Below are 22,203 nucleotides of genomic sequence, written 5' to 3' on the forward strand. Positions count from 1 at the left end.
AGGAGGGGAAAAGAGGATTTCAGAAAGGGACTGAACAAAGGTAATGAGAGAGACGACAGCGAGATTTGTAAAGGATTATGTATTATTTATGTACAGGGAGAATTTTTTTTCTTGGAACTGGATTTGATTGGCAGAGTTCTGCCTCCCTGTGAGATAAAGCGATAATTTTAGACAGGGAAGAGAAAGAGGGGAGAGGGAACGGGAGAGAGTTGCGGGTCTGCAGTGGGAGGTTTGGAGTGGAAGAACGTCAAAGTCAGCTTTTTCATAGAGTCGGAACGCTGCAAAACTCTGTGATTAACCTAGAGCAAGTGTTTGTACACACATGCTCATAAATATACACTCACGCATATAAACACTGCACACTTCATTTGCATACATACCGTAGAAACCGACTTGCCTCGCAGACTCACGGGATAACGCAAGATAAAAAATATGTACATCCAGATGGGAAGTGATGGAGAAGTTGCCAAAGGACGAGCCCTTATGAGTGGAAACTATGAGCTGCTGTTATTGTTTTAATTAAAGCAGTAACAACATCAGGGGTTATGCATTGTAGTCTACAGCACCAGTTCCCTTGTAAATCCGTGACCAGCATGCAAAGAAAACACAAGCTCTTGGCCCTCGTCCAGTTGAAAGATAATGACAGATAATGAATAGGGAGACAGTGACTGCACTTCTTCAAGGATACATGAGGGCTTGTTTGGGGCAAATGGAGACAGTTCATCTCTTATGTGGCTTGTCTTTCTGTTCAATCTTCACCTTTCTCCACCTTCAAAGACATGGAGAGAGTGAGTTAAGGGGAGAGTGATACCAAGTGAGAGAGACGCAGCAAGGCCGTAATTCAGCCTGCTAACCCTGCACCAGTGAGACAGTTTCTAGAATTTACCGTGACCAAGGGTGAGCCAGCAGTCCACCTGGCTGCCTCCCAAATCCCCTTCTTTTAGCTCTCTACACCTCCTTTCATCCCCTCACTCTGTCCCACTACCCACCGGCTCCCTTGGCTAATAACTCACCCTATTGTGGGACCATTAGGACGGGTCCCTTGTCTTATGAATTTGCCTGCCTATTATTTATTTATTTGTTTATGTATTTTGAAATGATGGCCCTTCTTGGATGTCTCCTGCCATAGTAAATAAGGGCTTCTATTTTCTTTTCCAGGGCTGTGACAGCGGGGGCAGTGGCATGGGAAATGATAGGAATTTCACTGCTATAAAATACTGCCCCCGCTTGGTTGGAGAGAGAAGTGATTGTTTTTGCTCCCCATCCAGTTTTATTTATCCACTGCCATAACCGTCAGTGCACTACCATGATATCGATTGCACTCGCCATTCTCTCTTAATACGAGTCGACGCTTGTGGAGTATTTTATTATGGGCACAGATTTTAATGGGGCCGAGATTAATACCTCTGTCACAGAGGTTGATTCCCTCCCCCTCCTTCTCATTCCCTCTGTGGATTGTACCATGCTGGTGATCAGAGGCACAGGCTCATGGCCTTGATGTGAATGGCAGCCTATAAAACCTACAGTCAAACTAAAGTGCTGTACCCAGCTGCGTTACGAGCGGGAGTTGAAGAATATGCGTCATCTCTCGCATATTTCGTCCAGCCCCCACCAGCTGCATTATTATACCCGAACCATCACTTCCTAACTCCCTGCTATCATTTCCTGGTTAGAGCCCTCATTCCCCGCCATCTCTATATCCCTCTGCTCTTTCGTTCTCTTTGCTGAGATTGATCATACACCAGCATGCAGCAGGTGTTTCTGGGTGGCATCTCTCAGAAAGCAACTGCGGATGTCAGTCATCACTGATGCATAAGCCACTAATGAGTTTTAATTTTTATTTTTCTTTCCCGCTTTTCTTTGTGCTTTACCGCCATCCCACCACAGCTAATTTTCTTTGAAGAGGTGACAGCTGTCAGGAGAAGTGGGTGTACAAATGGACAGCTAATTAGTTTCTCTGGCCTCAGCCCAGAAGCAAACTTTTGACCACTTTCTGTCTTGCTCTTAAGGGCACGCTTTCTGTTGGTTCCGATGGGTCACTAGTCACGCGCAGACCCGGCACTGTTTTTGTCAAGCAGCGCTTTTGCAATTACATCTGTTTAAGACAATGGTGGCCAAGCCCAGTTTCTATGGTGATGAGTAATAACAGCCATTAGAAAAATAATTGGGATGGCAGTGGCAGGCCCTGATGGCCCCCGATATGAATCACAATATTGATGCAGAGAATGAGAGCAATAATGACTACAATTAGTGGTAATTGTCAAGATTTTTTTCTCCATTCCATAAAGTATTAGAGTCTCCTTTGTCTTTATTCCCCCTTGGTTTCTTTCTGACTTCAGTTCAATATCCATTGTGTCTCTGTGTTTCCCCTGACGTGATGAATGTGTAGGCTTTGAGTATTTCATTAAAAAAGATTATAATCAAAGGGGGATTAGATTTGGATGAAGTTCCAGGGATCAGATGATGTCAAAGTAGCTTAATTGCAATATGTTAACACCTGCATATGCACAGCCAGTGCACACACAGACATGCATGCAAAACGTGCTCAGGACACACACTCTGTTGCAGATATAGACATTTATTTTGGCCCAAAGCAGTCAAGTCAGCAACTCCTACTACAGCAGCTGCCGTCTGTTTGTCTCACAACATTTCTTGCTTTCTGAAGGTGTTTTACAACGCTCAGAGACACTGCTAGACACAGCGGTGAAATATATATAACATTGCCGTCTTTATCAGTTCTTCTCATTGCCTGCTTCATCACTGTGTTTCAATATTGGTGTCGTTCTTCCTCTAAATCCTCCCCGCAGCCAACACATTGCCAGGGAGAGAGGGAATGCAAATGGAGATGCAAATTGGTAAATACTAGTTTTGGAGGCCCAGCAAGCTGGTACTCTCTTCAAGGCAATCACATTCCACTCCTGGCTGGAACCATATGACTAATTGCTCCGCAAATCATTTGAATTCAAACGACGGCTCTCAGTGTCCATTGTGCTCAGCGGGAGGTGTGACTCAGCCGAGTCGTGTCAACAGCCTGACCCACAAACATGGAGGGTGCAACAATCAGAGCATAATCAACCTCCTCATTACTGACTCTTGAGCTGTCAGCAACATCAAAGAGGCTCCCTGCTATTTCTCAGCCCCCTTGTCTAAAAATATTGAGTTGGAGGAGCCAGACAAGTTTGTTTGAAAGACTATGTAAGACAGTTTTTGGGACTGTGAAAGTCACTTTCCGTGCACACGTGCTTGTGTGTCTGTGCTCATTTGTTATTGCGTACTTTTCCAACCACGTGTACATGAAAGTGTCCCTATGAGAACCATTTCATTTGGATAATGGAGTGTAATCAGTGGGTTTAGAATGCACCTGGTAGAGAAATGGCATTAAGAATGTGTGAAGTCCAATTAAAGCTCCCATCCTGGTTTCATAGCTCGGCACTTTGGCCAATTACAGACTTGTACAATAATGCTGCTGCAACTTAAACTGTTCATATACACACAAGTAGTGACAGGGCAGCAGTGTGGTCATCTGTTTGAATGAATTTAAGTTGTGTGCACATGTGTTTGGCTGTATGCCACCAGGTTTGTGCTTATGCATGGCCATTCAAGCATGTATCTAAAGCCCAAGAGACAAACAGCCACTTAAAGATGTAAGCGTTATCTGTTCAAATGTGTTTGTTGATGCATTCTGTTAGACTAGCCCAAAGCAATGTGGATGTTGTATGTGTGTTTGTGCATGTAAAGAAACGAATAGCAGTAATTATAATCATCCATCTTATTATCGTATGAATGCAGTGCTCGAGAACCTTCTTTTACCTGTTGAGTCCTTCGGTGGCTTCTCTTTTGCTCTCAATCGCTTTATCACTTTATCGCTTTCTCTTTTTTCCCTCCTCTTCAACATTTATTTCATTATTGTGTCTGTGTGATGAATAGCAAGCAAATGAATCATCCTTTAAGTACTATATTTTAAAAGATTCAACCTCAAGAGAATTGAACAACTCTCTATTCCCTCAATCTGTTTTCTTTTCTTTTCCCCTTCTTTCTTCTGGATTGTCCAACCTCTGTATCACTATGTTTACGTCTCTCTTTCTCTCCCTCAGCCCATTGTCAGGCAGTGCAAGCAGAGAATGTAACAGTCTTGGAGGGGGGTACGGCTCAGATCTCCTGCCGCCTGCAGAACTACGATGGATCAATCGTGGTCATCCAGAATCCCCGCCGCCAGACTCTCTTCTTCAACGGCACGCGAGGTGTGTATCTGCGTGCACGCTGGTCTCTGCAGACAAACCTAATTTATCCTTGTCTATGTATTTGCCTTTGGTGACATTTAAAGCGAGCCTTTTAGACACATTAGCAGTGACTCACCAACACTTTCATTTTACATTTTTCTTCTCGCAAATGTCCTCATTTTCCCTTTGAAGTGATTTCACATTAGAAAGTCAGCTAACCACCACGTGAAATTAGGAGATGGGTTTACTGTGTGCCCTAACAGTGTGACTACTTATCTGTTTTAAAAGCACAGTTCGAAGCTTTCTGCATAATCTGCTGTTAACCCCAGTGATGAGATCAGAACTTATTAAAGTCCTCATTAGAGCATGGCCTTGACAATCACATGTTTTTTTAAATACAGCTTTATGGCAAATTATCATTGTAACCAATATTTTAATGAAAGCAGAATTCACTGAGGGCCTCGGGGCAGGCAAACTCTACCTGTTTTTTTTTCTTACTAATTAAGGGCAGAAGTTGCTACCTTAGCCAGATTTGCAGCAGAAATGCTGCTAGGAAACCTCTGAGCAAAAGAACAGCGATCAAGGATATTAAACATTGCTTTGAATTTTGTGTGTAGCAGCTTAATTGAACCAAAAAATGTGTTATTTATGCACTACATAATCTATGTGATAAGACATTAGTTTGGGCTTAAGGCTACAGTTTCATACTGTGGCTTGTAAATGTTCACAGTAAAGGGGAGGATGGTGTATGTGTTTAGTTCAGGCATATAAGACACCAGTAGCCTGGTCTCCTCCGAGCTGAGCCCCTTTCCTTCAAGTCAAACGCGAACAAGTTCTCAAGGAGAAAAAAAACAAGCACAAAAAACATAGACACTGATCAGTAAAGAGGAAAATATCTGTTTAACTCCCTTATTTAGTGAGCTGGATTTAATATTAAAACCAAACAAACTTTGAAAACAAAATCCTATTAACCAGCTAATCAGCTAGCTGCTGCAATCTCTCTGTAACGAAGGGCCAGCACAATTGTGTTCACAGTTGCTTGGTTTTGAGCATACATGATATTATTATGCACAGGAGTCTCCACACTGCCACCACCGCCGCCCCCGCCAAAATCACATCAAAAGCACAGTCTGCAACAAGCGTAAAAATCATCTCTATCTGTTTGGAAGAGCAACCAACTAGAAAACCCCAAATCCCCCAGCAAAATCACTTGCTCATCTTTCATCCAAGGAGCTTTCTATTGTGAAAACTTCTCAACAGTGTCTACTTTATTGAAGATCTACATACCAAGATCCAATTCTTTCCTTCAAGTGGCAGAACACTCGTCTCTATAGTGCCTATCTACTCCAAGAAATATGTTTTGATTACTTGTTATTTGGAAAAGGATTTTTTCGCTGCTGTAATTGCGTGACAGGTGATAAGACAGATAATCTGTTTGCTGAGCTAACTTCATTCAAGCTGCTCTTGATGACTGTTTCTGAGCGCCTGAGTATCGTACACATTAGCATTTTAATTCCAATCTGCAACTCTTGCTAAGTCAATAATTCTGAATTCTTATCTGAGCATCTTAAAATTTGACTTTTACAAAACATTGTGTTTGTGCATTAGACAGTCTAAGGTCCTAATAGTTATTTTAATGCCACTGGCAGTTTCACGCAGCTTTAAAGGTTTAATAGTTTGTTTTTCAGTGTGCAGTAAGTAGGTAGAAATTGTAAAATCCTAAAAGGAGCTTAATGTCAAAATAATGAACGGCCAATAGATCAAGAGCTGATTTTCTTGGTGAGGTGGTACAAGGTGCAATGCTCAGACTTTTTAAAACCCTTTGCTTTTGACCACAGTAAAAAGGAGACTCTTATACCTCAAAGTTGTAATTGCAGTCATCTAGTGTGATATTTATATATGTGAAAATTTGCACTTGAACACATTTTCAACTTTCTAATCATTAAAACCTGCAGTTCTTGTAATTACATTGATCCGACAATCAACACTCCCACACTCCCCACAGGAACAGTCTGCAAAATAGCAGTCAATGAAAGTTTTCTGAACAGAATGCAAAGATGAGAGAAAAATCAGTAAAAACAAAAATCAGTTGCAGGCGTAGTTTCACTGTTCACAGGTGCAGCACTCCAGTGCTTTTGTTCCATACACTTAGCCTTCACTTGTTAGTCACCTCGATCACGGAGCGGACGTAATTGGGTAGTTGAGGTTGCTGCTTTGGGAAACCTTCTCCCCCCAATTCTATCAGATCAGCACGCTGCCGGTAAGTTCCATTAAGTATTTAAACAGAGTCGCTCCGTCTGCTCTCCCACGAGGCTTGGACTTGCACCCTTTGGAAAGCATGATGAGGCCTAATCAAAACGAGGAAGAAGAAGCGGTTTGAAGGCTCAAATGAAAGAGAAAATGAGAAAGAAAGAAAAGAGTGAGGGAAATGAGAAAAGGTGCTGAGGGTTAAGAAAAACACAGCCACAGAGAGAATAAGGAAAGGGAGGATCAGTTGCTGAAGAAAGACACCGCATTAGGAAGTGCTCCAAAGTCTAGCAAAGCTATAAAGCATTGATGGCTTCCCATAACTAATTTGGCTCCTGTAAGAACAAAAAAATCCTCATTGTGGACATTTTCTGGGAGTGTAAATTGCACCTCACTCTGGCTCTCGCCACCTCCACCATTTCTTCCATCACTTCCACTCTATTGCCCATCTGCCACCCAGATTACAGGCTAAGAAACTAAGACCTTTCTCTGCTGATGTATTCCACACTAGCTGCCCAAACAGAGCTGCTGCACTAAGTGCAGTGAATTAGACTGCCTGTTTTGCTAGTGAGCAAGTAGTCAGGGGTGTTTTTTATGAGATTGTGGGGACAGAGAGCTATAATAGAGCAGTAGAACTAACTAAATGGACCCTTTCTCCGTAGTTGTCCATATCTCTCTTTCTCATCTTATTGCCAACTCTCCTCAGCATGCAAATGAGATAGGACAATCATGGTGAACTTGGACTTGAACAGAAGTCTGACATTTAGTTGCCATTTAGTGCAGAGAGGGGGAAAAAGATTTACCTGTCTGCAGGGAATGGCTCTCTAACAATGCTCACATTGCCATCCGATGGAGGGGAAATTTTAGGGGTGGGGTGGACAGATTAGTGTGGTGTACCTCCAAGAAAAGTGGACTAACTCCATTGCCCCAGGCTGCTCTCTTAGTCTCCTGTGGATTTCTGTCTTTATATTATTTTTCCCTGCCTGCTGCATTATGTAGTCTATTTTTCTCGTTTTTCTACATCCCTATTTGCTCACTCTCGCTCACACACACACAAGCATGCACACACTCCCGCAAAGCTAATATCTATACCGTAGTGTCTGTTCTGTGTTGTAAATTGTCCTGCGAGATGGCCAGGCCAAATCCAACACAAAGGAAAGAAGAGAGGGACAGAATAAAATAGAGATGGAGCATGAGGGAGGTTTCACAGCCAAGTCAATACAAAGTGAGTCTCAAAGGTATTTATGAGAATCTATGGACATGAAACTACTGTCAACCACAGACTGTTATTGGTGTTATTTGTCATTATCAGCATTTTTCTCCCTATTGATTGTACTCTTTCTTTGCTAACAAAGGAAAAGTTGTTACATCTTCATTACTCCTCATCCCTCATGTCACTGTCCTTTCTTATTTTTCTCCTTTTTGGATTATATGGTTAGTAATTGTAGCTTATTGGTCTGAGATTCGGGATTGGCTTTAAAATTGTTGCCTTTGATGCCTTTTGTTATTTTCTATTGTTTGACCTACACAGTATGTTATACACAACTGTAGTATTCAGCACGTATCTCTGACTCAAAAGTTTGTGCCTCTGAATTTAATATCTTTCCAAAAATGAAATAAATGGCGTGTTTCAGTTCTTCAGAGAAAGTAAAAACAATAATGATTAAAATCTAATAAGACAAACAATAAAAATGCCAGATGCTAATTAAGCATGGGCTTAGAGAGGAAAAAGCATGCACTTACAAAGAGAGCGAATGAATGCATTCTAGTTAACCAAAGTCCAATCATTGCTTGGGGAAATGAACGACACTCTCCCTCTAAGCTGGAAATGAGTGAACCAAGACATCTGTTATGTTGTATCAATGTGCAGCCTGGAGCTGCTCCACCGAGACTGACTTTGCAAAACTGTTTATGAACTTTTCTATATCAAACCAAGCTTTGGATTTAACAGCACTATCAATTCCCGAGCGGCAAATCAACAGGGGTGCTGTCGCAGCCACAGTTTCTCCCATGTTTTGTCATTTTTTTTCCTCTGCAAAGCTGTTCATGGGAGTGACATCGCAAACAGAGGGGGAAGACTCTTGTTTCAGAGTTGGTGAGATATAACTGACTGTTTGCTGTTACAGCGCAAACTATCATGAGGCCACGAAGCAACTGATTCCAATGATCAAAATGTCATGTACCTCTATTGAAGCAGCCTTTAGTTCTCTTGTGCTGTTTGACAGATACTTTCAAAATACTGCAAACAAAATGTAAATGCACTGAATTTTCAAAGATGCACAAAAAAAAAGCAAATCCTGTTATTTGCAAAGTACTTTCAACCAGACTTGGCCAATTTGATTCAACTAGAGTCATATCAGAAGTCCACCCAAACCTGTAACTTTGGACCTATAATTTTAATCTTAGCTGTAATAAAAATACATGCAGTTCCAGCAACCTGTTCTTGCTTGGTTAGTAACAGGCTGCCTCAATGGCCCTCCAACTACTCGTCCTAATTGCTTTTATTTTGCATTGCTGTACAGGTTCATCCTAGCCTGTCTCAAGACCTCTGAATCTCTGCCCACATAGAAGATACGTGTAGAGTTCCTGAACTGATGGTTATTTCTTGAGCAAAAGTAATGTCCTTTATCTGTGCTGACCCCTCACTTCAAAAAATAACAGAAAGTTACCCCAAAACTTGCATCAAGGTTAGATAAGACTGACGCAAATAAGCAGGTTGTTATGTTGTTCGCCATGTCTGACTGAACACTTGCCTGACCACCTGAGGCGTACAGAAGCAGACGAGGCGAAGATCCTCAAAAGCACTGTCACTGCACAAAAGTCCTGTCAAAAGAATTCTTTCGCTTTAAGCGCAGTTTATGTTGCAATTTCATTCAGTCTGGTTCTCATTGCAAAAACCTGCATTTTGCTGAATAAAAGTCCAGCCGACTCCAAGTTTGTCTGTAGTCTTTTAGTGAGTTTTCTATTTAACTTGTTTTTATACTCTACCCAGTATATTTCACAGACAATCACAGTGCTTTTTGCTTCACCACATCTCCCTGACACCTTTGGTTGCTTATTTTTCAAGTTACGATTTTACCATATTTAGTGTATGAAGAGGTTTTTTGTGTTTTTCAAGATATTAGGCAAAATTGTTTATACACACTGAATGAAGAAAGTATGGAGCTTTTCATTGATCTAGTGTTTCCTTTCAAGCAGCCAATTATCTAAATCTCTTTAATTTAGATATTTAATAGCTTTGGAAGGTTGATTGTGGCCAGATTGTGGCCATTTAAGCTACCCATCACCAGACCCGTTTATTGATTTAGCCAAGTCTACACCGAGCTCTTTTACCTGTTGCGCAACCTTTCAGAAGTCAAATGTCTTTTCAGGTTTTATCAGCTGTCCCGATCACAACAAAGTAGCCAATCAAAGTAGAATACAGGATCCTAATAACTGACCAGTTGGGACTACCTTGTCACCAACTGATTAGCTCCCTCTTGTGGAGAATTTGCATCCTGCAGAATAAATTACCTTTTGTGGGGACTAGATGTCAGCTTTCTGATATGCTTTTAAAAATGTAAAATTGATAGATTTACCAAGATGAAAGCCTGCCAAGTAAAATGTATGAAAACAGAAAATTTGTAAAATATGGCATCCTTAGCAGTCATAGCTTGTGTGTCTGCGTGAATGTAAAAAGATCTACATACGTTTTTTGGGTTTAATTAATAATGACACAGTGGGTAGATTTCAAATAAATGCTTTACATTATAACTAGCAGTGGCTCCATATTAGTGTAGTGGATTGCACATTTGCTTAACAAGCGTAAGATTGCCTGATTCTGCCTGACTTGGGAGGAGACACAAATCCCTTTGTGTCAAGAAGAAAACCTGCCAAAGAAAACCTGCAGTGCTTCCTGTTGTGGTGATCCCACATGACTAAGGGAGCAGCCAAAAGTAGCTTTGTTTCTTATTTCATTATAAATTGTAACTGTCTTTTTTTTTATATTTGTTTGCTGACTATTGAACTCACCACCCATCATCTTGTTCTTGAGTTCCTCACCGATTCCATATTTTTGTTCCATGTCATTTTCATCACCCCTCCCTTTCTTTCCCACCTTTTCACGGTCCTCTTCTCCGTATCCTCAACAATGCCAACTCATGCGGTTTCACTTCCGCGCCACCCTCTTCCCTCTCCTACTCTCTTCTTTGTCTTTGCCCAATTCCAGCCTTGAAGGACGACCGTTTCCAGATGGTGCTCTTCACGCAACGGCTGGTTCGCATCACACTGACCAACGTTAGCGTGTCCGATGAGGGCGGATACTTCTGCCAGCTCTACACAGATTCCACGCACCACCAGGTGGCGACACTCTCGGTCTTGGTTCCCCCAGAGACACCCACAGTGGAGGTGAAGCAGGAGGCTGTGGAGGGCGGCGAGGCGGAACTCACCTGTGTGTCACCACGCAGCAAGCCGGCCGCCACCCTGCGATGGATGCGTAAAGGACGGGAGATAGCAGGTACATGGCTGACAGATGGACTGATGAATGCTCAAATGATTGTTTGAGATAAATGAGGGAGTTAATTGGGTAATAAAGGGCAGGTGAAGTAGAATGGTTGGGTGATATCACAGATTGAGTGCTGAATAAAAGAATGAGTGATTGATCGGTTGATTGGGGACTAGCAGATGGATGTGTTGATAGAAGCAGGTAAAAAAATAGGTGAATGATAAGTGAGCAGGGAAATGTGCATCTGGGCTGTGGGGCTGCCATGTTTTTTTCTCTCCAAACCACTTTCTACATTTTGATCCACTTCTTTTGTGCAATATTTATAGGCAACACTAAAGTTCCAACTGATTAACAGCACTTCTTTTGAGACTGGAACAGTAGTATTCCTTCTATTTCAAGTTAATTGAAGAAGTAAATCTGTGTTCATTAAATCAACATCAGCTAAATAATGTAACACTTTTGCCTCTCCGTGTCCACTACAGTGAACATCTTTTCATTCTGAAAACATATACATAGACTTTGTCCGTTCTCTCAAGCTAATCTCTCATGAAAATTAATTTCAGTTGAATTTATTTGCACGTAATCTGACAAGCACACTATTATATTAAACTGCCAGAAGCCTCGCGCACTCCTGATTTTCTTCTTTTCCCATGCTATCTCTTTTACAGCTTCGTGAAGACAGTTTTTAATTCAACATCTTCTGACTTTCCCTACTTCTTTGCTGCTGATAAATCTATGAGCCATCCATCAGTCAGATACCCTGATCTATCCTTCGTCTCTAACTCTCTGTCTCCTTTGGGTTCCCTCAGTTAAAGGAGCACTTTGCTCAATAATACATCTGGGAAATATCTTTCCATGGCCCTTCAACCTATTTAACCCCTGAGAAATCTTTTTTTTTTTCTTTTTTTTTTTTTTTCTAAATGACATCAGAAACAGCAGTATGCGACATTACGTGATGGCAGAGCTTCAGTTCATCCTTTGTCATTTTTTTTTTTTTTTTTTTTTTTTTAATAAATAGGACAGGGGGAATGAATGAGAGAAAGAGGGGGAGAGAAAGAAAGAAAACCAAAGGGGGAGAAGAGACGGTGAGAAGAGGGGGGAAGAGAGAGAAAAAAAAAAAAAAGAACTCCTGGGTCACCTGTATGGAGAAAAAAAAAAAACAAACAAAAAAAACAAACAGAGGAGACAGCAAACAACAAAGAGCAACATAATAATAGAGAAAACAAAGCACCATCACAATAAACTAGCTAGTCATAGATATCAATATTTACTAAATAATAAACGATATTGTGCAGCACGCAAGATAGACAGCGCACAGTGTGCTTTGAGGCAGCAGCCAAGAAAGCTTTAGTCCGCGTCTGTGAATACCCATGTGTGCATACCTGTGTGGATCAGCATGCTTGCATTCCAAAGGTTTCTCCATGTAATGATCTGCTAGGGAGTGTGGGGGGGCCACAGCCCCGTCCTCCAGGGTGTGAAGCGGGTATGGAGGAGATCAAAACTCCAGACATCCAGAGGCCCCCAGAACACAAGAGACCATGGAAGACCAACAGAGGGGCAGCCGCGCCACTGTTCCAGTAAGAGCTGAGGAGAGTCCCAGATGAGGGCTCGCCCAGCAGCCACGGAGCAGAAGTCAGGGGGAGTTGCAGTGACGCGCCCGTGAGCTCCGCCGGCCCCCAGCTGTGCCTGAGTGACCGAGCCCCAGGCCGAGAGGCCGGGGGCACCCCACCTCCAAAGGGGCCCGAGCGAGCCCCAGGCCCCGACAAGCGGCCGCCAAGGAGTGAGCCGGTGTGTACCCGGACGCCCACCCCCAGACACAAAGAACCACCAACACACCGACACCTGAGGGAGTCCGCCACCGGCAGGGGAAGTGGTGGTGGGTGGAGATAGGCCTCCAAACCTTGGAGGGCCTGAGGTGTCCCCAGAGAGGTGGCGTCTGATACGCAACCTGACATATAGACACAGACATACAGGCACACACAGATACAAACATCCATTCCCACCCTCATGCTCTCATATGCACTCACTCCACACTCAACCAACGTGGAGACAGACATAAAGAGACGCTGTACACACAATCACACTCCCCAAGCGTACTCTACAAACCGGGTCTAGGTACCCTTGCCCCTGGAGGGGGGAATTGCACCCAGACCCAGGTGGTGTTACCCTTTTCCCTGCGGTGGGGAGAGGCAGACCACCCCGACTCCGCAGCAGCAGGGAGGCCCCACACCCCAGACCGCAGTCGGACGGCCAACTCCTCCTACTAGCCCTCCCGCTCTAGCAGGCCGCAGAGAATGGGGGTGGGAGAAGACTCCAAACCTCCCTCCACCCGCTCATTGTAGTGTTGATGCATGTGTGTTCTAAGGTGCAATTAAAACCCAGGAGGGCATGGAGCTACCTGCCAGAGAGCAGCAGGTAAGCGCATAGTCCCTCCTGCTAGCCCTCAATGACTAAGTGTATTTAAAATTGAGAGGTGGGCAACGACGTCAGGGGTGGGGTGTACACCCTGATGGTAATTTGGACTCCGTGATTGTGCCCACTCCCAAGATCCTATATGTATGTGTAATGAGAGTGTGAATAATGTGAATGTCTAAGTTGTGGGATAAAATTGAGGCAGAGGCAGCCAGAAGGGGACAGGGGGGGGGGGGGGGGGGGGGTAGCCTCCTCTGCACCCTGGTGACATACCCCCACTCCAAGGCCCTGCATGTGTGGGTGGTTGTGGAGGAGCGGGAAGAGGGAGGCAGCTGGAGATGGGGAGGGAGGGAAGGGAGGGGCAGGTAGAAATCATTTTTGTTTGTTTTTACACCCACCCATTTTTTTTTATTAATTTTCTGTTAAATCAGCATTTGTGTTTGATTTAAATTGCTCAAAAACTTTATTAGTTGACTGAGCAACAACAAAACAGCTCTTGGGGACTAAGTCATGCAAAGCATTTCTGACTGAGGCTCATTGTTATTATTTTTATTCGGTTTTATCTCCAGTTTTTAATAAATGCAGACGGTATTGTTCAAAAGTACAAACTGGTGTCAGATGTGTTTTGTATTGTTATTAATTCATTCATTTATCTGTAACTTCAGATAGCTCTGCACGGACCAGATTAAATAAAGCGCGATAATCTGTTGTCAGCAGCTTATTGGACATGCACCGAGCAGCGTTTTGCCCTTTTAAACTTCATGTCAGCTGTCATCTCTTTTACCTTCTATTTTTGTCTGACACCGGGTGTCTCTTTCATCCAGTCTCTTCTCTTTTTCTCTGTCAGAACGCACCTGTCACCGTCATTCTGTGTTTTTTCTCCATGTCCTTATGCTTAACTTCTTCACCTTCTTTTAAAGCAGTCTCTTTTTTCCTTTAAGTTTCACTGCTGACAAAGACGTGAGGCTCCTCGGCGTAGTTGTTGGCTACACAACACTTTAAGAGTCCAAGAGACAGACAGGGACTGTCCTTTTACCTCAGTTGTCTTATCTTGTTTCCTAATGCTTCTCTCTCCTCTCTTCTCTTCCCTTCTTTTCTCTCGCCTCTTCTCTTCCACCCATCTCTTTTGGCCCTGAGTTAAACGAACTGTGACACCAAAGGTTAGAAGCAGATCCCAACAGATATCAGAAGTACTCTTTAATTAAGACGCTATCTTCCCGCCGCACCCTTATTCTTGCTCATCTGCACACGCTAGCATCCTCTCAGGCCTCGATTAAGCTCACTTTCATTTTCTTGCCAGCAATAATTGAAAATTCAGTGCAATATAAGTATATTGTATTCTGCCTAAACAAGCACAAACTCCCAATACGTGACCATGTCAAGTCCCGTTAGTTTGCTGCCACTATTCCTCCTCCCTCCGTCTGTCTCTCCTCCTCCTCTCTTCTTGCATCTTTCTTCCACTCTGCATCTGCCTCGCGCTGTTATCATCCTCTTTCATGTCTGCCCCCACCACCCCACCCCTCTCACACACACACAGACACACACACACGCATCAATCATGCTTGTTTTGCTGCCCTCGTTCTCTCTCTGTGCGTCCCTCTCTCCTTTCCTTTTATTCTCTCACCCTGTTCCTTTGACGTCCTTCTCTCTCTCCATGTCTGGCTCAGTTAAAATCTCAATTGGGTTATGCATATTTTCTCTTTTATCCTTCTCTCTCCTCTATCTCTCTCTCTCTTTCTTTCGCTCGCACACAGACAAAACATTCAGTTGATTTACTATCGGAAAACAAACTGTGCTGCTGCTCATAATTGCCATGAAATATAGATGCAAATTGCTTTCTATTCTCTCTATCTCTTCTTTGCTCCCTCACCACTCATCCTCCCCTTTACAGGTACCTGGTGATGCTCTAAAAAGCTCATTCATCAATCCCTCACTTCTTACTCTCTTTCTGCTCAGTTTTTCTATCCCCTTTGGTTTCTCATCAAAAAAAAGAAAGCGAAATCCCTTCTTCTCCTCCATCTCGCCTTCTCCCTGCAGCTCACAGTCCCCTAACATAGGTGTGATGTCTCAGCAGGGAGAAAGTAAGAACAGGCATATTTTGGCTGCTAAAATGTTTCTTGGCCACCTCACCGGTATTATTTACTTCCATTATTTCAATCCCCCCTGCTTCCCCTGCCTGTCTCCAGGTGTGGTATCCCTGCAGGACAATGGGAAGACATTCAGTGTGTCCAGCACCATCCGCATCCCGGTAGAAAGGAAAGACGATGGGGCAGCTCTGAGTTGTGAGGCATTCCACCCTGCACTTAATGGGCAGAAGAGGATTCGGCATTATCGCCTGGATGTCTATTGTAAGTCCCTTCTCTTCTTTTGTGTGTGTGTGTGTGTGTGTGCCTCCAAACAATTTCTATCCATCTTTCAGACAAATTAAGTAACATAATGTTCATTGCCAAATATTTCAAAACAAACATTATTTCATCTGTATTGCTGTCACTGAAATTGCTACTTCAGGCCTCTTCATTATAGTGTTTTACTTTAATGCCAGCAATAATTTTGTCAGGTTAGCAGCCTCATTTTTCAAACGGTGATATCTCATTTTAGAATGATCCTCTTTTATACACCGTCCAGGATTTTAACAGTGATATTCAGAACTGCCCTGTATGAGACCTGCACTCATTAAGACCACCAGGTACCGGTACCACCAGGTACCGGAACAGCTTCTTCCCCACAGCTGTCAGACTCCTGAACTCTGCCTCCTGACATCTGACCCACGTTAAACTCATGGACTGAACATACACACCCACAATGGACAACTGTACCCTCAAACACAATAATAACATGGACTGAACCACCACTCACAACCACTAGCACTTTATATAGCCTCTGTAGAAACTATCTACACCCTCACTTATCTTAACTGCACTAATGTATAGCTCTGTGTAAATAATCATTCTGTACATTCGATAATCTTTAATCCTACAACTGTTTACAACTTGCATAGTTCCCATTTCTGTATAGCTGTATATCCCAGATTCTGTAAAGTTATTTATTTCATATTCTGTATAGTTTTTCATATTTATATCCTGTTCATATCCTGCACATAGCTTGTACTCACTACAGCCTGTACATACTTATAGTTATAGAATATTCACAACATACTTCATACCGTGTACATTATAACATACCATAATAGACCCATTTCTGTAATATACTCACATATCTATATTATTGCTAATATATATTGTAATATATCTATATCACTAAAGCACTTCTGGATGGATGCAAACTGCATTTCGTTGCCCTGTACCTGTGCATGTGCAATGACAATAAAGTTGAATTCTATTCTATTCTATTCTATACAAATCTTGTCATGCAGGGAGCTGCCAGAGATAGGAACACGGCCAGGTTAGGCTCCTGGCCTGTTGTTTAAACAGCTAAACAACATCAAGTGAAAGAAATGTGGAGTATATTAGTATGTGAAACAATCCCTGCCCTACGTTGACTTTGTCTTTTTGTTGTTGGTGTCTTTGCACAAGTTTGTGTGCACTAAATTGTAATGTCCTCTTAGAGGAGGCAAAGCGGGAAAACTACTGAAAGAGATAACTCCCTGGGTTTTTGTATTATATATTTTATGCCACACTAAATTGTCAGCATTTGTTTGGGGGGTTTTTTTTTGGTTCTTTTTGAAGTCTGTTTCAGTAGAATCAGTGTATAAAATGAGAAAATCAGATGTAAGCTTGTCAAGTTTTTGATGTTTGTTTTTGATGTGAGGAGGAACAAATATTTGCTTTCAGCTCAGTGTTTTGATTTGAAGATATTAATTTGTACTACTGTGTTTGCATGCTGCCTAAGTGAAGCCAAAAACTGAAATGGACTGGAAGATTAAAATTTAGAAAAAAAGAAGGCACTTTTTGGAAAATACAGGGAAATGCGTCTCAGTAACAAAATCCAGAAGTGACAGAGACTAATCAAAAGCAGCGTGCTAGCAGGACCGAAACAAGGGACACTCAAATATACAGGATGTGGTTCTGTTAACCTAACCACCGGAGCTGATTGCAGCCACTCAGGCAAAAGACAATGCTTCTGATCCCACCAGAGTACACTTTGGAAAAATTCCCAAAATTACTCTCCCCTCAGAATTTCTACTTTTTCATGGAAGTCACGTCAAGCAGCGCAGAGCAGATGAGGAGGGCAGGAAGTTAGACATGGGGACGGCATAGAGAATCTGGTCAGTTTTCAGAATATAAGAACCCATGCAGACTAAACGCTCCATTTCTGAAATGCTACTGGTGCGCCTTGAAGTCTTGTGATAATGGAGCAAAAGTGTGTCAGAGGCAAGACATCAAAGACATGTACCACATGTATTTCAGGGGTCAGGAAAAGGGAACAACAACATAACAAAGTCTGTGGGGAAAACGCACAAGCTATACACACCAGGGAAAAGGCTAATAAGACAGGTGACAAGACACAGAAAATACTACACAGGGACAGAACAAAACAAAAAACATGTTCCAGCACAGAAATCGTGGCACATTTTTATTTTATTTTTTTTAATTATTTTTTTTAGAAAAACAAAGATTGTGCAAAGTTCATTTTGTTTAGTTTTTTCATGTGGATCCCTATTTCCTTCCATACTGGAATTGTCTTGTGGGCAGCAATTGATAAAAGGCATTATTATAGCAGATAAACTGTGATGAGAATACAAGATAAAAGTGCATACAGTGTGGTCTCTCTTCTCCCCCAATATTAATCTGATGAATTTCAGCAGTCAACCATATTCAGTAACTCCATTAGTTCTATCTTCACTGTTCCTGACAGCTTGATGTGATTGCTTGATCCAACAATATATCATTTTGAATAGTCAAACATTTCCCAGGCATATGTAAATATTTATAGATGTGGATGATTCATATTTGGCGAATATGTTTACATCGGCCTTGTGAGTTCAATTAATTTGCCACTTCTATATTAATGTTTGTTGATAGATCAGACTGGTGAGCTATCAACAAACATTAACATCTCTGCCTGGATGCTCCTCCAGCCAGAAAACTGGCAATAATGACCAACCGCGGGTGTGGATTTGGCTCCTGATTGTTCTGTTACTGAAGCAAGTGCACTGAAGCTGGAGCGGTGGGCTGCTTATGATAACAGGTGTCTAAACCATAGGATTGTCGCACGGTTGCCTTGGAAACAGATGTCAAAGACAATTTTCCTTCCATGTTCTAACTTTTCCCTTTCTGTTACCTGTCTTTTGTTTCGGATTCTTTTTTTCTTTCTTGATTTTTTTTCCTGTTCCTGTCTGATTCTTGCATCATTCGGATCGAGAAATGTTTTTTCTGTTTTTTTCTCTGAAATGCTTACTCATGTCACCCTCCTCCTTTCTGCTTTTCTACAGTTGCACCTACAGTTCGAATTGTTCCTCCTGCTGGCATTTTGCGAGAGGGCGACTCGCTCACCCTCACCTGCTCTGTCACTGGGAATCCTCTGTAAGTCTATTTGTATATGTATGTGTGGTAAACAGCTTGGCATTGGTGCGCTTTACATTAAGAATGTGCTGCTTTTGTCTTGCTTTCCACATTATTTACCAGGACACATTACGAAGATAACACATTCATGACAAATGAATTTAGCTTTACTTTTCACAAGATATGTAAAAGTTCTGTTTGCCATCTGGTTTCAGGCGCTACTTGTGAAAGTGTTGCAGGCTGTCATAAGAGAGAGATTTTTCCATCATTTTTAAAATGAATTCCAGATGAAGTAATCATAAATTATAAATTGTTTGCCTCGACAAAGCAAAGGGTTTTGACAAATTTGTTTAAGGGTACGCAAACATCGTTTGACTGACAAGGGCGTGCAGGAGTTTGCAGAGTTCAGTATCAATCCTTACAAATAGAAAATTTAGCAAAATTGAATCGTGTCTAACACAGTTTTGTGGAATTGTTTTGAGCTGCTGCTACAAGAATGACATTTCATTTCTAATATTGCTAAAGATTTGTAAGGCTTGACTTTATCTCTGCCAATCTGTTAGCAGAACTCTGTTTTACACATTTACCCAGACCATTAATTATAGATCATAATTAAATCCCACCAGCTAAATATAGAACGAGCTGGAATTGAATAACAAGCAACCCTAAAGAACTGCAAAAGTGCTGAAGTTACTGCGCCCCAGTAACACTAGAGTTAAATGTATTTGTTTGTTTACTGGTTTTCTTTTAATATGTTTCAAAGAACAAAAATATGTGAAAAAATCTATCAGAGTAAACTTAAATTTTGATTTGTTGAAGGTTCAGAGAAAGTGTTAGCTGTCAACAATGTCAACAATGAAGTGATAAGGGGTGCTACCAAAACCTTTTTGCCATTTATGGGCTATAGAGGTAAATTGGGTGCAGTAGGTGATCTGTGACTATCCAACAGAGAGCGTCTCTGAAATATATTACTGTTTATTTTCCAAGTAATTACTATCCACTTTCGTTTAAAGAAAAATCTCCTTCTTAATTGCTATTGTGGAAACATCCTTGAATAACTTCTACCTGCTCCAGTGGAGCTTTTCACAACAGAAAACAGGTTTTCCTGGGCAGCTCCCAAATGTGTGAGTATAAAGCAATTATCACAGAAGGGAGAACATGTGTGCTTAACCAACATTACTGGTTCTAAAGGAAGAAGAAAATCAGCGAGACCTTGGGCACTCTTAACCAGAAAGCTACAACAGATTCATTGTTTTTGTCTAATACTTTTTTCACATTCGTCTCTTTCTATATAATTTCTCACTGTGATCCTTCATTTCCAGGATTCTACTTCAGAAACTGAGTGCAATTATCAAGTACTTTTAATTTCAGCCATCTTTTTTGTGTCTGTGAAATTACTATATTGCATAGACTTATCTTTGTATTTGTTGTACGTTCTTGGTACTGTGCTCAGAAATCTAAATATCAATACTTATTATTGAAAATATTGGGAAATGGACTTGAAATATGAGCTGTAAGCCATATTTATCTTCTATTACACGTGTAAATGTACAATATTAAACCACGTAATATATTTCTTGTTATGTAAGGACACGTGAACGTAGCAGTGTTCTTCTGACTTTGATGAAAAGCAGAAGAGTGGTTTCACCCGACATTTACCGTTTGACAGATGGATAAAAACCTGATCCATATTTTATTGCATGAAGGACAAAGAGAAGAGGCGCTTTAGACTGTGTCTGATAGGATATTGGAAGTGTGTAAGGGGATACAAAAAAATTCTGTCTAAATGTGGACATGGTATGCACTGTGTGTGAGGTTACCCAAACCCAATCAGCAGTCAACAATTTTAAGATCCGACCTTGAAATGAAGCCTTTTTCTAGAGTGTTGGCAGCCCTTTGGGCACTTTCTAGAAGGGTATTGGGGCCTAAGCTCTTAAACCCTCCCCTAGATTGTCTGTCTGTCTGTGGGCATTGGGTCCGCTAAAGCTCCCTAGTAAAGCCCATTGCAGCTAAAGTGTGTGCATGTGTGTTTTTGTGTGTGTCAGTGTGATGAATTTAGTGAAATCCCACAGTTAGGACTGGCTGAGAAGTGTATTGGCTATAGCCCCACTAAAGCTTTGTAACGGCTGGTTGGGGACACTGTGTATGCGTGTGTGTATGTGACAGTGAGGGATGGGACTTCAGGCAGCACTGGACTATGACCCTCATCTCATGCTGGACTGCACACCCATAGACACACACACAGTCACACACACATTACAGTACCCTTGTCACCCTCGCGCTTGCTCCCTGGCCCTGTTAACTGCCTGTTAAGCATTAATTACTAATTATATGTCACTTCCTTGTGGCGAAGGGTACACTCACTGTCTGTCTGTTACTAGGCGGGGAGATTAAGGCAGACAATGTCTTTTCATTTAGCTTGATAGCCTGATTATTTGTGTGTTATCTTTGTAAGGGATTACTCAGAGTAAGAGTGCAAGTTTGCTGTTGCAAGAGAGGAAAAACTGGAGATTTTGTTTTAAAACATCAGTGTGGAAAGGGAGAAACTGTGTATATGCATCTATGCTGAACCAAGAAGGTGGTTTAATTAGACTTCCTGAGGGATTAGATCCCAGATGAGTCAGGATTGTAATCTGGCCAGGGTGGCAAGAGCCATGAAACCCTGCCAGACACACACACACACAAAGATTTGGGGGTCTGTAATCCTTGTACCTCCCATCTGCTCTGCCTTCCCAGCCTCGTGACCAATGCATTTTGTCTGCCTGCTTCTGCACTTCAACTCCTACTACACATTTTTTCCCTCACTCTACCTGTAATACATTCTTCTTGTTTTCTTTCCTACTCTTAACACCTGACAACCCTTTACTCTGTCATCTGCCCCCTTGTCACTCTTACCCAGTTCTTTCAAGCACTCGCTGCCCTCTAACCACATATCTCATGATTATTTATCGGGATGCATCCCTCGCTTGCCACGATTTCTCCTCCAAGACCCTTCTTTCATTCTCTTGTCAACCTCACCCTATGGGCTTCTTTACCCTCCGTCTTCACCTCTTTTTTTTATCATGCCACCACTTCTGGTAGTGCCAAAGTCAATCTGATACTGACTTCCTTTGCTTCTAAAATTATTTAGCTCTTCAGGCTTTATTAAATATCTTTCAGACTATCCGTATTGTATCCATTGCATTGTTATGCGAGGTACTTGCTGACAGTGTTAAGCAATGTCCTTGGAAATATTTGATTCAATAACCCATATTTTTATCCCGTGAATTTAATAACAGCATGACTACAATGATTATTAAAGAAGTTATAAATTACATTACTTATTAACTAACTACCATTTCTGTCAAAAGTGCCTCTGAGCTGATCTAAATCTTGAGCA

At 41.9% G+C, this 22,203-nt stretch overlaps 1 protein-coding gene across 4 annotated transcripts in view; it reads left to right on the plus strand.

Moving 5' to 3' along the window:
• The window catches only part of cadm4 (cell adhesion molecule 4), a 186,421-nt gene that overhangs the window by 144,887 nt on the left and 19,331 nt on the right, over nucleotides 1-22,203 (plus strand). For all 4 annotated transcript variants that reach the window (XM_086311223.1, XM_086311224.1, XM_086311222.1 and 1 more), the window contains exons 2-5: nucleotides 4,095-4,241; nucleotides 10,675-10,962; nucleotides 15,549-15,710; nucleotides 18,755-18,845. In XM_086311223.1, the coding sequence (XP_086167349.1) occupies nucleotides 4,095-4,241; nucleotides 10,675-10,962; nucleotides 15,549-15,710; nucleotides 18,755-18,845 (688 nt within the window). The remainder of the gene's footprint in view (nucleotides 1-4,094; nucleotides 4,242-10,674; nucleotides 10,963-15,548; nucleotides 15,711-18,754; nucleotides 18,846-22,203) is intronic.

Source organism: Aulonocara sp. 'chitande type north' Nkhata Bay, linkage group LG11, assembly GCF_057382095.1.
Source record: "Aulonocara sp. 'chitande type north' Nkhata Bay isolate Kocher_YH1m ecotype deep benthic linkage group LG11, A_spYH_male_GT1.1, whole genome shotgun sequence".
Classification (NCBI taxonomy): domain Eukaryota; kingdom Metazoa; phylum Chordata; class Actinopteri; order Cichliformes; family Cichlidae; genus Aulonocara; species Aulonocara sp. 'chitande type north' Nkhata Bay.